The sequence below is a fragment of the Anopheles cruzii genome, chromosome 2, assembly GCF_943734635.1.
Source record: "Anopheles cruzii chromosome 2, idAnoCruzAS_RS32_06, whole genome shotgun sequence".
In the NCBI taxonomy this organism is placed as follows: domain Eukaryota; kingdom Metazoa; phylum Arthropoda; class Insecta; order Diptera; family Culicidae; genus Anopheles; species Anopheles cruzii.
Genome location: NC_069144.1, coordinates 1,742,942 through 1,759,284, shown reverse-complemented (window position 1 = coordinate 1,759,284; position 16,343 = coordinate 1,742,942). Strand labels below are relative to the sequence as shown.

Genomic DNA, 16,343 nt, shown 5'->3' with positions numbered 1-16,343 from the left:
AGGTGGATATAAAAAGGAACTAAATATCAAGGAAATCAGTCGAAACGACCAGGGAGAAAATAATCAGTAAATCAGAATTAGTGTTAGCTTACCACTGCCAATCTTAAGGCAGCATTCCCCAGAACATCAGCAGCACGTGGCACAAGGAGTCATGAACCGTATTCTAGCATCTTTCAGAATAATCACAAAAAGTCAGGTGAAGTTTTTTAAAAAAACTCGAAATCGATCGCAGGACTCGGACACTCATACGGTATTTGTTACAACACTAGAGCTCATGGACAGTCCCTCGGTGTTCTTGAAGCTTCACTTGACCGCCAGCAGTAAGGCCGGGGTAACTAACGATAAGATCATTGCACAGCAACTTCTAATTAATGACATTGTAACATTGGCGCGCGCTTCGCTCTTCCTTATGTCAGCAGCGTAGCAGGAAGAAGTTCGGGGGATCAAACCCGCCAACGGCAAGTTTCTGCCACACACGGACTTGCACCACCACCTGACAATCGGCGGGTGGTCGGAATGTCGGCGCATTACCGGCAGTCGCCGACGCGTAACCCCGTGATTAAATCAATAGCCCTATTCCCTGACCCTGCCCGTGCGCGGTGTGTGCAGGACCGGACCGGACCGGAGCAGGTTTGCAGGGAAATCCTGGGTGCTTGGTAGCAGTACCCTTTTCGCTTAGGATGGCCTAGTTGAGCAAGGTTGGCAGCCATAGAAAAAAAAGCAGCTAATATCACAGTAATTAAGAGAACCCGCCTTGCCACGCCAACACGGATCCCACCAACAGTCTAATCGATGATCGAGACCTTGATCGAAGCACACATAAGCATATTGCCGTGCGCCCACCGTGTTCGACACGATGTTTGCTTCCTGCTGTGCGTACTGCGTTTGGCCGGTTAGAAGAATATTGAAATTGTTATTAAAATGAGCTAATTGAACGCGATTGTGTGGCTCAAAATTACGGCACAACCCGGCACCGCCGAAAGAAAGCAGAAAGAAGGACACCGTCAGGATCGTCGTTCTCACGTCGCCCGGGGAAAAAGCTACCCGGTATCACTTACCACCGGGTTGCTTTGGTATTTTGTAATGATATTAAAGTGAAAATGTTCGCTCGTTTAACATGCGTGATCCCGACGAAACTTTCGGTTTCTCCACAGCGCTGCTAGGGTTAAGGGGCTATTATCAGTGAAAAAGAAAAGAAAGTGCCAAAAGATGTCGCCGTGAGGATGTTTCGCACAAAATTAAATCATTTATGGAAGCAGACAACGGCCGGCACACGGTGGCAGGTTCACCGCCGTCCGCTGCGATACCATCGACGCATGTCATCGACGATAATGGGAGAATAAATAATTGATCGGTAAAAAATTATGTGTCCCCTACTCCGGCCGATGGGTCTGCGCACGCAATCCACCGAATCAGCCTTTAAAATATTGGCAAGTGGGTTATAATTTTGTGCTCGCCACACCACACCGTTATTAGCACATTTTCCATTGAGTGATACATCACGCTGAGCTATGGTTCCGGGGTACGAGAAAAAGTTTGGAGATTTAACTCTTCAATTTCCACATCGCATTTAAATTAATAATCTTTCAAGGTACTAGCAGCGGTAACAGTACAGCACGGCCACCATCAGCATCCGTTTCGTACGTAATCGTTTTGCATTTAACCTTTCGCTGGCTGACGCGCGCCACCGGACCGGTGTCACTTCCCCCCAGCCGGCCGAATCGTCCCGGTTCTGTGTGCGGATTCCAGTCACTCGCGGTTGCACTTGAACTTCTGAACCTCTCGGTGGTGACGGTGGCGGCGTGCGGCGGACAAATGGGTTGTCCATCAATACCGCACCGATATAAGCTAGGCCTTTCCAGTCGGAGGTCCAACCACACCCCGAACCGGTGGCGGCGCAAAGCAACGTGACAAAAGTGCATCGGAGTGATGCGCCTGCGACTCGCACCTCGACCCCGCTGTTAACCGGCCATCAATTACTCGTGGTTCCAAGGAACCTCCCCGACCGGGGTGGCAGGTAATGGCTCACTCTCTCTCTCCCTCTCTCTCTTTCTCCGTGGAATTTATTCCCTCGACTCAAGCCCGACGACGCACGAGTTCAAGTGCAGCTATTTGTGCATCTCACGGGGACACCGGACCGCGTTGGGCGGTGTCACTTGGACTCACTTTTACTTTTGACGCGCTGTCACTGAAAGGGCTCTACTTAGGGTCCCGCTCAATCAAACGAGCTGGGGACCGGATCTCGTATTGCGTGGGGCCAATATTTCACATTTTAATTGTTTTCTATTTCAGTAAATCCGTCCGGTGGCCGGGCCATGCGGAAAGGATCCAAAAGCGGGGGACCGTCGTTGAGGCTGCAATTAATGTGCAATTTCTCTTGACCATTAATCTCGCGGATCTCCTGTCGGCCTCCTGTCACCGGGGCCGTGTGGTAAACGCGAGACAAAAAAGGACCAGAAAAGAAACCATCATCCAATCAAGGAACTGTCCTGCAACCGCGCGCGCTGCCGATAGATGCCGATGATGTAACACCTGCCACACGGGGCATAACAGAGGACGGTCTCAATAGGAAGTGCACCGTGCGGTGCACTCGGTACATTGTGGTCCATTCTTCGCCATTCGTTCGCGATTGCGGTTTCGACCGCAATTGTTTCGCGTGCATGTTGCCGGAAACATGATGAGGTCCCTGCTGTCGGCGTGATGAGATTTCTTGTTGCGCCACCACCGAACACAGGGTTCGTTGCTGTTGCGCGAGTTGAGCTTTTTTGTTCCGGTCCCTCCCGCCATCCGGATTGGACTGAAATGGATATGCGCTTTGATCGATCGACGACGACTCGGTGACGGCATGGCTCGAGTCATTAATCGAACTATAATCTTACCAACAAGCAATGAGCTTTCTTAATGCCCTTTTTGCCTTTCGGGTTGGTGTGTCTGTAATGATGGCCTGGGTCTCATTACGCAAACGCCTCATTGATGACGGGTGGTCATTTGTGTTCTAGGAATTTCTTTGACGGCCACAGACGGCTCTTCCCGGCAAGGACATCGTGGCAAATCAGAAGGGCTGCAAATAGTTGACCGCCTTCCGTGAAACGACCAACGGACGGACTGATGATTATTCACCCACTCGGGGTGGTGTAGCGCGGACACGGTCGGACAAGAACGATTGGACGAGAACCTCGAAACCAGTTCCAGAACACGGTGTCTAGGCAAGGTCTCTACTTAATTGTTGGTATTGCGAAAATGTGTCCATTAAATACTAGCCCACTTGCGACCCACATAATTTAGCGCCGGTGTCTTCCACGGAATTCCTCTGTCTGCCTGTCTCAGTTTCTTACTTTCTGGAGAAATTTGTACGGCACGAGTTGAACCTGTTTTCGGGGGTCAAGAATCACAGTTCGTCGGTCACAGGGTACGGAGATAATCGGTAAGAGAAACGGCTCGCCAAACCTGCCGACAGGTTTGGACCGTGCCCATCCAGAAAGAGAGGAAGAGTGAGAGAGAAAGGAGGAGTACATTAAGCCCTTAAAACCCTTACGCCTGTAATGGAATGGTTGAAAAATGACGAACTGGCACGAGTCAGGCCGAAGGAACAGCGTTCGTTGACTGCGTTTCCATAAATTATTTGGCAACTCTCGGTTTCCGGCTTGTTTGGGGCACCGATGAGGACATTTTCGAACAGGAAGGATGAACCAGGATCGTCTTTAGGTAGGATTTTAGGTGGGTCGCTGAGCACAGCATTGAATTTGATAGGTTTTACGATTCTCTCAATCTAATGATTTTGTTATTTTTTTCTACAGTTACAGGATAACAACCAACTGAAACGTAGAAAAGCAATGACGCAATCAACAGAGCGGTGTGAATGTGATGTGTAAAGTTTGCGTTACGAAAGAAGAAAATTATATTCCAATCGAAAACCCTCTGATTCAATAAATAAAGCATCAAAAACTACAACTTATTGTCTTTTAAATGCGAGAAAATATTGAGAAAAAATTGTTGGCAAAAGATGATGGTAAATGGGAATTGTCTCACAATATCGAGAATGGCAAACAAAACTATTTTCTTAGGTCTCCTGGGGTTGAGAAATTTTCGGCAAAACCGAAAATATTACCAGGAGAACAGGAGCGATTTGTAGGTTGTAGGCACCAGTGGCTTGTATGCAATGTTGCATGAATGTTGTATAGAATATTGTATGAATGTTTTGCTTTTCGAAACTTGTACACAACGTTGTATGCCAACTTGTTTGCGAAGCTTGCATGGAAGTATTGCGTAATAATGTTGCACGATACGGTGCAATATTAACAAATAACAATATTTTTGGCTAAAACCGTCAACGGAATGCACTTGGATCTCGCATCATAACACGATCTGGAGCAAACACAACGCCTGGCCTGTCACAGTAAAAGGCAGTAAAAGTCCAAACAAACCAGCGGCCGGTGGTCTAACCGGTCGGAATGATGAATGCGAATCGTTTGCCCTTTCATCATGTGTCCGTCTCGAACAACACTTCAAGATCGCACAAGATCGTGCGGGGCGCTCGAGTGCAGAAATATCACTTCGGCCCGTGCATTAGCTGTGCAAATATGCTTTCTTTTGTCCAGAAGAAAGTAATGTCGGAACGCGCGGTCCGGAATAGAGTTTGCACAAGAATGGATCGCGCCCGCGGAAAGAGAAATGCGATCCGAAGCCGTCATTCGCGGAAAAGATGCATTTTGCGGCGACGGTAACGGCGGTGATCAATAACGGTTTATTTAGTTTTGTAATCTACGACACAGTGGAAATGTCCACTCAAGAATCGAAAAGCGCACCGCCGCCACTTTCGATTCATATGCCATTGTTTGGTTTGTGAGCTTGCGGTTTTTGACTTTAACCGACAAATCGCAAAATGAACGACCGATCCGGTATTGCCCGGAGATCGCGTGTGCCTTATGGTTTCGGGCAACGGAAAGAGTTTATTAATACTTATTCAAGTACATCATAGATTATTAGCTGGATCAAGATTTCTTAAACCCAAAAACGAGCAAATAATGTAAAGCATTTTGGAATGATCACGTTTGAAGGCATCGGCACGTCTCCTGTATTTCTGTACATTAAATTAAAAGCAGAATAGTGGTCTATAAATGTATACGAATAACGAATGCTAGGTGCCCCCGGGGGGGGCCATAAACCAACACCCTGACGACCCCGACGCGTTAGTGACTCCCGATTTCCTCGCCCAGTAGCGACAGTTGTTTCAGGAATTGCTTGGCGTTCGTTAGCGTCGACGCGCCGTAAATGATGCGGCGAATGCTGTTGGCGCTCTGCTTCGTTTTGATGAAATCCACCAGATTCTGGTACTCGATGTAGTTGCCACCGCCCACCACGAACACGATCGCATCCTGGAATGGGGCCCGGTTCTTCGGCACCACGTCGCTCCCTTTCAGTAGCTTCGGGTCGAGGTACAGGTAATCGTCCACCTCGGAACCGCCCCCGGTACGGCACTCCATCAGCTGCTCGGTGATCTTGGTGACCGGAAGGTTCTACATACGGAAGGAAAAAAATTAAAATGAGGGGCCACTACATGTCCGCTACGCGCGTGTTCCATACGTGACGTTTGACGACCAAATTCTTGACACCCTCCATCACGAAGGACGATCCCTGGGAGACGAGCTTCGAGAACATGGACACCGTTTTGGTGCCACTTCCTTCGTATTGGTTGGAGCTGGACAGTGTAATCTTCGCGATGCTCCTGCGCGGACCAAAGAAAGACCATTTGAAAGGAGCACCTCTAAACGGAAACCAGAACAAGGAACTTACTTCCACCGCTGCAGGTATGGCAGCGGCGTTAGATCGCAGCCGCACTCGCGCAGTGCCTCTTCGAGGCGCTTAAACTCCGCGTCGGTCACATTGCTGCAGATGTAGTAGATAATAAATAGTCGCATTTTGTCCTCCGGCAGACCGAACTCGGGATCCTTCAGCACTTCCACGAGGGCGCGATCGAGCGCTTGCTTCGACATGATCTTCTCCTCCAGCTCGAAGAACGAGTCCAACCGACGGGCCTTGATGTAGTTCAGGATCGACGTTGCGATCTTCGTGTGCATGTCGATCAGTCGCTTCTTCTCCATCAGCTGTGGCAGCGAGTTGACGGCGCTGGTCAGTTTGGCGGTATTATCGTTCACCATCGAGAACGCCACGTCCGTCTCCCCGTCGATGCCCATCGTCGTCTTGAGCTTCTTGATTTCGTCCTCCTGCGAGCGGTACTGCTCCAGTTCCTCCTGTATCGCTTCGGCCACCGTCGGAAACGGGCTGCCCTTGTGCGTGCACCAGAACCGGTCGCGTGAGTCCAGATCGCACGCCTTCGTCTTTGGTTTCGCTCCCGTCCCGATCTGCTGCTGTTCGGTGGCCGGATCTTCCTCGACCACGACCCGGTTCAGAGCGAGCTCCAGCACATCGTGACCGAGCGCCTGATAGGTCCAGGTGTGGTGAAGCGGCGTCGCCATGTCCACGTTTCGGTCGAGCAGCACCAGAAGTGGCCGCTGGAAGCTGAACGCACCCGTCTGGGTCGCGTCCATGTGGAAGAGGTTGTTGCGTGCGTCCCATAGGTTTTCGCGCAGCTTTTTCTCCAACTTTCGTGCTACCATCTCGGCGGCACAGTTCTTCGGACAGCGTATGATCGGCACGGTACCGAGCGTGACGAACACCGCAAACAAACTGTCCACTATGCTGTCCATAATGCCCTCCATTTCGAAGTCCTGTGTGTTGGCCCGGTTTATGGCTGCTCGGTGGGGAAAAGAAATCCGATAGTTCATTAAAAGTCCCCCCGGGGGCCATTGGAATCGGCGGATACGAACCGTAGTACGAGAGCGCGTCACTGTTTTGGTGCTTCAACACGAACATATCGTCCTCGAGCGTGATAAAGTTCAGGTACTGATCGTACACCTTCTGAATGTTGGCCACACAGCCGGCCTGCAGTGCGGCGGCCGCCAGGTCCTCCAGTTTCTGGCGCGATATGGGCGAGATGAAGTTCAGGTGGTACACATCGTAGAGACCGCTCTGAAAGTCTTGCGCAATCCGTCCCAGGTTTTCTTCGGTGGCCGCACAAAAATAAATGGCCGGCACATCGGGAATGGAATCGCGGTCGGAGTGCAGCTGTCTAGAAGCGGGGGTCGGGATGAGTGGGTATAGGGTTCAACGTCAAGTCAACACACCACGGAAACCACGTTACATGTGCAGGGTGACGCCCATCTCGCGTAGTTCGCGAATCGAAACAAGGGGCGATATAATGTCTTGTCCCGTGCGATCGTAGATCAGAAGCTTCCACACCGGTTCCGCCGATATTGCCTTCGTCAGCGGTTGATTCAGGTTCAGCATCTGCCTGATGGCGGCTGGAAACGGATAACGAGACAAAGCGAAAAGCGACGTGAAAACGAAAAGCCCTCGGCTAACATCTGCCTCCGTACACTCGTACCTATCTGGCGGTCTTTCAGTGTCGCCATTGTGTGCCTTAACACTTAAAAAACGGCGATAAATCGATGGAATCCGCACACCAATTTTGTTTCCGCGATCTTCGAAGTGACGTCGACGATTTTCGGGAACTCGCAGCTGACAGCTGTCATAAAATGCGGGCACTCACCTCAACTTGACACTCAATTTTGTCAACAAACCGAACCAGGGCAGGGCTGTGCTGAGAGCTCTGCGACGGCTAGGGTTGCTTTGATGAATTTGAATTGGAGAAAAAAGCCGTTTGAACTGAAATCGTTATGAAATTAGCCTGAAATGTAAAATTACCGAGTTTCTCATTACATGGTGATTAAAAAAATCAAACAAATTCTCATTAGAGGGATTTCAACTATTTTAATTCGGTAATTCGGTTTTGTCATTTGAATTGCAAAGGTTCAAACCTTAATGAACAGGTACGGATTTACTAACACAAACAGTATCATCGAATAAGTTAAAGAATTGTACTTCTTCATTTAGAGAGAGGGAAGGAATGGAAAATGTAGGTTGTGTGGTTTCTAGGTCCCAAAGAATCTAGTCCGTTAAATCCAAGACATACTAAATATGGTGCCTAGCATCAAAAGGATGCCAAACAAGCGTGCGTCTAGCGACGCCATTGCTCCGCTGCCGTCGCCTCGACACCGCAACCCCTCGTGGCGCAAAACGAAACGCACCTGGTCCGGGAACTGGCAATCGTTTTCGTTACACAGCATGTTCGTACTCTCCATGCGTACCGTGAAATAAATCGATCGACAAGCCGGGTCTTCGATGCCTCCTCCGCACGGGCGGGTGTAATTGAACCACAGACTTTCCTGACCCGGACCCGTGGTCTGGCAGTTGGTTGGAGTAGCCCGCCAATCACGCGCTTCGCATACCGTAAACTCCCCATAGTCCGTGGTCAGAAACTGTACCCGCACGTCGCCACCATTGTGCATAAACGTGTTTACCAGCCGATAACGCAGCTCGACGCCGGGCGTTAGATACTGTTCCAGTTCCTCGCGTACCAGCTGGTCACGCCAAACGTCCCGGTTACTGGTGGTACGACAGTCTGCTACCACCAGCCGCTGCGGGATAATCTTCACAACTCCGGCGATTTCGTTATCAAAGCTCGCGATCGTTGTTCGTGACGAGTCGATGATCCTGTAATGTTCCTCCACCGCTCGACTGTGGAACGTGTCATTCTGTAAATCGTTAGACATAGCATTAGAACAGGCCCTATTTTATACGGTACCGAGAGAACTTACAAATGTTATCAACTGCCTGAAGTTGGTCGGATCGTTTGTGATGAACGCGAAGTAGAGATCGGCAAACTGTTCGAAAGAACCACGCAACATTCGGTGGGCACTTTCAAAGTCGGCCGTAGTCACGCGGTGAGACTGCGCAAAGACGAGTATTACCGGCGCGTTTCCTCCGACCATGAAGCTGGACCGCTCCGTGTCTGTTTGGCGCGCAAGGGTCTCCACAATGGCGGCAAAACTTCTCGAGAGCGACAGCTGACGGGGAACTGTGGGGAGAAGTAGAAGGTCATGAATTGTGGCGGCATTTTGTTAGGGGCGTTAACTTTTTACATGATCCTCGGAAACGGTCCAGTTGTTCGAAGGCGTCGGCAACGCTGTTGGTCCTGTTCACCATGTACTGGCCCGTCTCACCGTTCACGACCGAGATGAAGGAACCGTAGTAGGAGACATCGATCAGTTCCACCAGAAATCTAGTAACATCTTCGGATTTAGTTATCGCGAAAGGAGGACATTGTTCACAGTACTCACGATACTAGCTGCAGGTTCATGTACTCGTCTCGCGAACCATCCAGCACCACGGTAAGATCCACGTTCGGCTTCCGAACGGTTTCGGCATCCGCCGTGCCCTCCGTCAGGCAGCTGGACACCGTGTCCAGCAGCAGCGTGGCCTGTTCGTAGAAGCGATCCACCGTCGCATCGCAGATCCGCTGCATCAACGGTTCGGAGACGATCACGCTTCCGGTGGCGTACTGCAACAGTTCGACAAACTTGTACGTCTCCAGCTTCAGTTTATCGAGCTCGATCGATCGCAGAATTTCTCGTCGCTGGCAGGCACGTGTGATCTCCGGAGCGTGCTGATCCTCTTCGCGCTCCTCTTCGAATACACTGCGAAACCGCGAGCCACCGTTTCCGGCCCAGCTTCGTCCCGAGCGTTCACGACGGTCCGAGTACTGACCGACTGGCGACTCGTCTCGAACAGTCGTCGGTCGCTTCGTTGGACGAGGCCGTCGGGCAATGTTCTCGATCGAAGCCACCGGAATGCCTCGCTCGCTGTAGTACATCTCCAGCACCTGGGACAGCCGCAAACGGCGCAGCCGCTTCACAAACTGGGGCACATTGTGGGCCAGGTAGTGGCCATCGATACCGGCCAGAATCTCACTGTCGGTCATCTCCCAGCGGCCACCGTGCTTCTCGGCCAGGTAGCGAACCCTCGGCAGATAGGTATCGTTCCAGGCGCCCGCCAATCCGACGCTCACGTTCGTCACCAGCGTCGGACCCTGGAAGAAACACACCTCGGCCAGATCGCCCACCAGTCCGGCCGCGTACATGTTGTCGATCGATTCGAGCGAAGCGAACAGTCTCTCGAGCTGCTTCCGCGTATCGGCCGTTTCCATCGTTTCGAGGTTCTCGTACAGATTGCTCTTCCGGTAGGCGGTCACGAATTCTGAGAGGAGTACGTTCTGTGGCTGAAGCCCGGCGGCGATCGACATGATCACGATACCGGGCGCGATCGTACCATAGTCCCGCGTGTGGCACGTTCCTCGCTCCAGCGGACACCGGGAGATGGGCCGATCGAAGGTGGTTTGGTTGGTGTTTGATTTCTGGACTCTGCGGCGGAAGAGGGACACCAAACATTAGACACTACACCACGTGGAACGCAACGCACGTACTTGTTCTGCGTAACCCACGGTGCCTGAGGATTGCCGTCCGCACTCATCAGAGTCTGCGGGCAGGTGGTCCGTTCATCGTCACGTTGGAACGGGTCCACGGCGCTGCTTAGCATCCGGTGCAGGTGGCAGATTTCGGTCGGCGTGAGGAACGTATCGAACTCGATGGTTCCCGGCACTTGCGAGACCAGCTGGCGAAGGAGCGTGTACTTCGGTACCATCAGACCGCGCGGGCTGTACGGTGTGATCCACTGCGTTTCGGCCACACCGGGCACGTTCTCGATGCCATCCACCCGTAACCGGTGGATCAGCTCGGCACTCAGGAGACGCATATCGAGTGTGGTCGGATTGTGGTGCTCGATTTTGCGCACCAACTCGAGCAACAGCTGTACGGTGTGCGGTGGCCCCGGCAGGGTGGCGTTTCCGCGGTAGCACCGCACCAGCTCGTCCGGTATGTTGTAGGAGGCGGTGCCGACCGCCACGAAACCTGCAACGAGTCCATGAGTCACATCCGAGATATTACACACCGTTGCTGCGTGCGCCGCTTATCACCGCGCCAATGATCGTACCTACGACGCACAAGTACGATAGACACTTGGCGATGGCCAGTTTGGGCATCCGCCACTCGTTCATTTTCATCGTCTTTGAGTCCTTGTGAAGCTGGGAACGCCACAGGACACACTGAAACACTCTAGAATGTTGTTTAATCCACCATTCTGCATTCAAATCGTCTCATCGTTTTCCACATTCAACCAGAGAACACCGGAGAATTAAGAAGAAGTTGAGCACAAACAAATGAAATAAAGCCTGGCACCTTTGGGTATCTAATCGCATACTGAGCCTCGGAGTGCCGTCGGTACACTAACCAACGCAAGGTGTGGTTCTTATCACACGACGCTGCAGAGATTAGATAGCTAGAGCGCGATAAGCGCCCGCATGTAACTCAATGTTTCACAACATTCCGGGGACCTCCGGGGGGGGCAGTAAAAGTAAGACAATAAAGCACACATTATGCATCGTGTTGAGAACGGACGAGTTGCGGACCTAGCTCATAAGCTGATTTCGCCAGACACCGATCGTCGCCCCAACGATCCGCAAAACCTTTCCGGTCCCATACGTCGATGCGCCGCGCGAAGAGCACGCGGCACGGCAAAAAAAAGTTTATAAAATTTTTATCCAAATTTCTATTTTATTCGATTTTCTTCAAGAGGAGCAGAAAAATAATAATTCCCGCAAAACGTCATTTTCAGGCACAAAAGTTGACATAGTTTAACCCTTTAAATGATGGGTTGCACACCGAAATAATTTATTTTTCGACCTGAAATCATTTACATGGGGGTCCTACCCCAGGACTGCTGCACAGGCTGCAGGTTGCTACCAGGGCCACAAGAGAGGGAGAGAAAGAAACGGAGCGATTGCATTGGATTGCATTGGGTGCGGCCGAAGGCAAAATGAAGTTGTTCCTTGGTGATGCTGATCGCGGCGGAGCGGTGCGTTTGATGCCCCGGCCGAGGATCGCAGCATGTGCCGCAGCTCCGTCTCCATGGGAGTTCTCCGAGTTTTAGCGAACCCCTCTATAGCGCACGGGTCGCCCGCGATCGGCACGGATTAAAATCCTGACCGGTTATGTAACGGAACCCCTCTGAGAGTGCGTAGCTTTCGCGGTCCTTTTTAATGGGAGTGCTTTCGATGATTAATCAAAACTGCGCACTACTTCGCTGCTGCGTGTGTCGCTAATCAAGACGTAGCGCGGACGTCTTGTCTCATAGCGGGAGGCTGACCAGCCTTACGTGTCTCCGAAGCCGGCCGTGTTTATCGTCCCAGAAAAATCTATTTCACTTTTCGTCAAGTATGACTTCCACGGGCATTTTCTGTGTACCAGTTTTCAACTTAGCCCCTTAAAAGTTGCATTAACATTATTACGTTTCTTCAAGGGGATGGTTTGACGGATTAACAATTTACAACGAACACAATCCTTGTAGACGTTTGTACAGAAAATACACTGCTGGTCAATGAAATAGGTAATTGTGTAAAGCTGGTACAATTTGAACTGTACTCAAGCCATTACTAAACCAATGATCACCAAACTGCTACTGTACTTAGATATACTAGTTTATGTCATTTTTTTGCTTTGTTGGTGATACTTATGTCAAAAGTGACAGGTGTGTTATTACTTATTTTGACAGCGGTCTGATTTGCCTGGTCAATAAAATAGGTAATTCGTTGTATACGCTGCGATTTCACCAGACTTCTTGAAAGGAATTGGTTTATTTGATCTTGCTGCAATCAATGTTCAATTGTGAATCTAAAAAACATCGTTTTTTGCAGGTAGGACATCCAGAATGGGCAGATGCACTCATTGCAACCATGGGCAAAGAAAGATTGTGAAAAATATGCGTAAGGCAGGCGCAACATACGAAAGCATCGCCAAAGTACTAGGAAAATCACTAAATTTTGTGAGAAATGCTTTGTTGTGGATAAAAACAAAAGAAACGCGAGATAGACCAAGAAAAATCAAGCCAACGAGACATCATCGCATATCGTTTTTGGCCAAAGTGGATACGTTTGGTTCGTTTAGAACGATTTGCTCAATAATAAATAACATCTAATCTCTCCATCTCACACGGGGCCTACCACGCCCCCTCTGTCCCTCCGGACGGCCTAAGAGGACTTTACGGGCTGGTTCGTCGTCCGCCATTCTCATGACATGACCAGCCCACCGGAGCCTGGCGAGACGCACACGCTGCACGACAGTGAGTCGTCGTCGTACATTGCGTACAGCTCGCTGTTGTAGCGGCTCCTCCATTGTCCCTCCTCACATACGGGGCCAAATATCAATCTGAGCATCTTCCTCTCGGACGCCTAAGAGGGTTTCGTCAGTTTTCGATAGTGTCCATGTCTCAGATGCGTATGTGAGTACTGGGATTATGAAGGTTCTGTATAATCCCAGCTTCGACCGTCGCGACACGAGATGTGAGCGAAATAGTTTCCTCAGACTATAGTATGACCTGTTGGCTGCTAACACCCTGGCGCGAATCTCCTCAGTTATGTCGTTATTGGTGTTAACCTTTGACCCTAGATAGGTGAAGCTCGGGACGACTTCGAACTTTCGGTCACCTATTAGTACGTCACCCCCACGTATGCTCGCCGATGTCAGTCTCATCATCATCACAATCATTAGTTAATCGAGTTAATCATTATTTCATTTATTTGTTAAATTTATTTCATTTTCATAAATTCAATCTGATCAATAATAATAATAATATTTAATGATCTTGTCATAATAATTGATGATCTACTCTATCTTGTCTACCCACCCTCGCCCGTGTTTCCTGTTTGAAAGACCTTGTGGTGACGCTTGATTCTAGGTTAACCTTCTCTGCGCACATCGAGGCATTTAGGTTATTAGGTTGCGCCGACTTTGTGGCTCCTTGGGAGATCCATCAGATCTACCATACGGCTACACACCCGAAAGCAGGCAACCTTTAACGAAACATTTGGCTAACAGACAGTCATTAAAACAGCGAACAAATGGTGGTTTAGCACAAGCGTATGCTAAATCTGCTACGGGGGGCCCACCGCGACTGATAACGCGTGTCAGTCGCGGTGCTAACGGTCAGCCGACAAGCCAAGTGTCACTGCGGACACGCGATGACCGGATGCTGCCAGTGCAAAGCCCTGGTGAGTGTCGAGTGCCCTGCGTGGGTGACTCGGGACTCATCCATTATCGGGCTCGTGCGATCGGCACTGATACCGATCTGTCCCTTTTCATCTTCATCGGCCGAACAACCAAGACGCCAACTAAACGACGCTGACGCTACGTGATTACGAAACGACGCTGACTCTACGTGATAACGCTGACGCTGACGCTGCTTACAGTCGGTATCAACCCAAAATTAACCCGGGCCAATCATCGAGAAAGAGGGCAGAAAAAACCCAAACTGTAAGCAAAAAAGGCATAACGAATATAAACATAAAACACAGTAGGACCCGAGTGTTTGGGTCATGGGTTTTTCCCAATTCACAATCACCACACCGCAATAACCAAGCCAGGGCACCATCTAGAATCTAGAACTTAAACAGGAAAACCCAAGCCCAAGCCTGATATGTTATCAGTCAGTATCAGGCACAAACTTTTGTTAAGTCATAACATGTAAAAGAGGACAGTACGGACCAAATAGCAGAAATGGTCCCCAAAGCAGACGGGCAAACCATTACCCGAGAACGTAGAGAAACGAGTATAATGTTCAATTAACGGTCTTTAACAAGACACGGTCGCCATATAATGTTCGTCCCCTGAACGTACCGCATGGAGAGAAGAAGTGAGCAGTGGATTGCGAAGAGGCAAGAAGATAAGAGTGGATTGTGAAGACCCCAAGAGAGGAATGAATAAAACTAAATTTTGCCTCGAGGCCTGAAATTGGTGAAAAACAAAGCAGCTTACTTATCTGTGTGTACATTGGTGCACATGTATGCTACACGAGTATAAATAAAGCACGAACCGCCTCAAAAATCAATCAGTCTGAAGGCGAAGTTGAAACCAATAACATCGTGTTAGTGTTTTCTGCTCCGAACGGAAGCGTTCACGTCCCCCCCATTCAACAAGTGATACCGGTGAGTAAGGCGACGTTGGCGGGTCACGGCGCCCCGTGACAAGGTACCAGTTTTGCAACGTTAACACCCCACCTTTCTGAGGTTTAGGGTTTAGTGGCTATACTAGATTTGGCATAGATGAGTTCATAAAACAGTGAAGGTTAGCATACTAAAACAACTTGCTCTCACAATTGTTATGTAAAATGGCAGAAACTGTCTATTAAAGGTGTTTTTAGTAATACTTATTTACATAAAGGATCATAGTTAGGATCATTAATTTTAGTAAAATAGGTTACAAAACAATAATCTAAAAAGTAAAATAGTAAGTAGATGCTTGAATACGTATAAACATTTTGCACTGCTAATTTTTACAATTACAAGATGATTTCTGAAATCAAGCTTAGTATAGTATTTTTAATATTAACAACAAATATAAGAAGCATTATGCTAAAAACACAGCATCCAGTAGATTACTTGAAAAAAGAATGGGTTATTAGTTCAGAAATGACTGAACAAGTAAGAAAAGAAAAGCATGCAGAGCAAATAACTGAAACCTGGCAACAAACTGGAGACAATAAAGGTTTAAAGAGCTCTACGGAAGATGCATTTTCCGATCAAGAGCTTTTGTTTAATCAAGAAAAGAAACATAAAAGGCTTAAAAGATCTGATGTTGAGCAACCTGGATCTTCTAATAATGAAAAAAGTACGGTGGCTAACAAACGGCTAGATGAATTTTTAAAGGTTTTTGTTCGGACATTTGAAAAAAAGTTAGAAGAGTTCAGAGCAGAGGAGACTGTAGCAGGAACACCAAAAAGAGGTAGAACAGGAGAAATATTAGCAGCAGGAGCAGCAGGAGCAGGTGCAGGTATAGGATATGCATCACCTTTACCAGGAGCACCGGCAGTTGGATCCACAATAGGACAAAGATTTACTAGCACTGTTTTTCATTATTTTAGTGGTAGAGCTCATAGACAAAAAACTATAAGGGTTACCGATGTATTTAGACAGATAGAGAATGATTCTATTCGGGGGACATTGTTTGAAGCTGGTATTTATATTTTTTGTAGTTTTGAAAGTCAATTTATTAAGGTTACTGATGCTAATGGAATTCCGGAAAGAGCAATGGCAAAGTTAGCAGTAGATGCTATGAACAGAGCAATAGATTATATAAATGACTATAGGAAGCAACATCCTACGAAATGTATACGGAAAGAAGAAGATGGCCCTGAGAAGGAAAACGAATATGTACAAAAAATTATTGATTTGATAACGGAAGGTGTCATTTTAGGTAAGTCAAAAAAAGGATTTGGTGCTAAGGTTGCTCATTTTTTTTATGCAGATAGACTTATTCAAGTACCTATAATACCAGAAT

The 16,343-nt window shown here is 48.8% G+C and overlaps 2 protein-coding genes across 2 annotated transcripts; both read right to left on the bottom strand.

Moving 5' to 3' along the window:
• Nucleotides 1-5,080: 5,080 nt before the first annotated feature.
• LOC128278124 (protein sly1 homolog) lies at nucleotides 5,081-7,568 on the bottom strand. Its single transcript, XM_053016789.1, has 6 exons — nucleotides 7,445-7,568; nucleotides 7,202-7,361; nucleotides 6,828-7,129; nucleotides 5,794-6,751; nucleotides 5,584-5,725; nucleotides 5,081-5,516 (listed from the first exon to the last, which is right to left on the bottom strand). The coding sequence occupies exons 1-6, from the start codon at nucleotides 7,470-7,472 to the stop codon at nucleotides 5,190-5,192; spliced, it is 1,917 nt and encodes a 638-aa protein (XP_052872749.1). The 5' UTR covers nucleotides 7,473-7,568; the 3' UTR covers nucleotides 5,081-5,189.
• A 397-nt stretch (nucleotides 7,569-7,965) lies between these two features.
• Nucleotides 7,966-11,017, bottom strand: LOC128269329 (uncharacterized). The gene is made up of 6 exons (XM_053006769.1): nucleotides 10,948-11,017; nucleotides 10,382-10,865; nucleotides 9,240-10,319; nucleotides 9,042-9,181; nucleotides 8,718-8,977; nucleotides 7,966-8,654 (listed from the first exon to the last, which is right to left on the bottom strand). Exons 1-6 carry the CDS (start codon nucleotides 11,015-11,017, stop codon nucleotides 8,016-8,018), a joined length of 2,673 nt encoding a protein of 890 aa, XP_052862729.1. The 3' UTR covers nucleotides 7,966-8,015.
• Nucleotides 11,018-16,343: the final 5,326 nt, after the last annotated feature.

Bases quoted from the DNA above. Each gene is read 5' to 3' on its own strand.
- LOC128278124 (XM_053016789.1), bottom strand. From the start codon at position 7,472: ATGGCGACACTGAAAGACCGCCAGATAG. The intron at 7,362-7,444 runs GTACGAGTGTAC...ATCCGTTTCCAG, and splicing joins ACTGAAAGACCGCCAGATAG to CCGCCATCAGGCAGATGCTG. The intron at 6,752-6,827 runs GTTCGTATCCGC...CCCACCGAGCAG, and splicing joins TGACGCGCTCTCGTACTACG to CCATAAACCGGGCCAACACA.
- LOC128269329 (XM_053006769.1), bottom strand. From the start codon at position 11,017: ATGAAAATGAACGAGTGGCGGATGCCCAAACTGGCCATCGCCAAGTGT. The intron at 9,182-9,239 runs GTGAGTACTGTG...AGATGTTACTAG, and splicing joins ATGAACCTGCAGCTAGTATC to ATTTCTGGTGGAACTGATCG. The intron at 8,978-9,041 runs GTAAAAAGTTAA...TTCTCCCCACAG, and splicing joins GGACCGTTTCCGAGGATCAT to TTCCCCGTCAGCTGTCGCTC.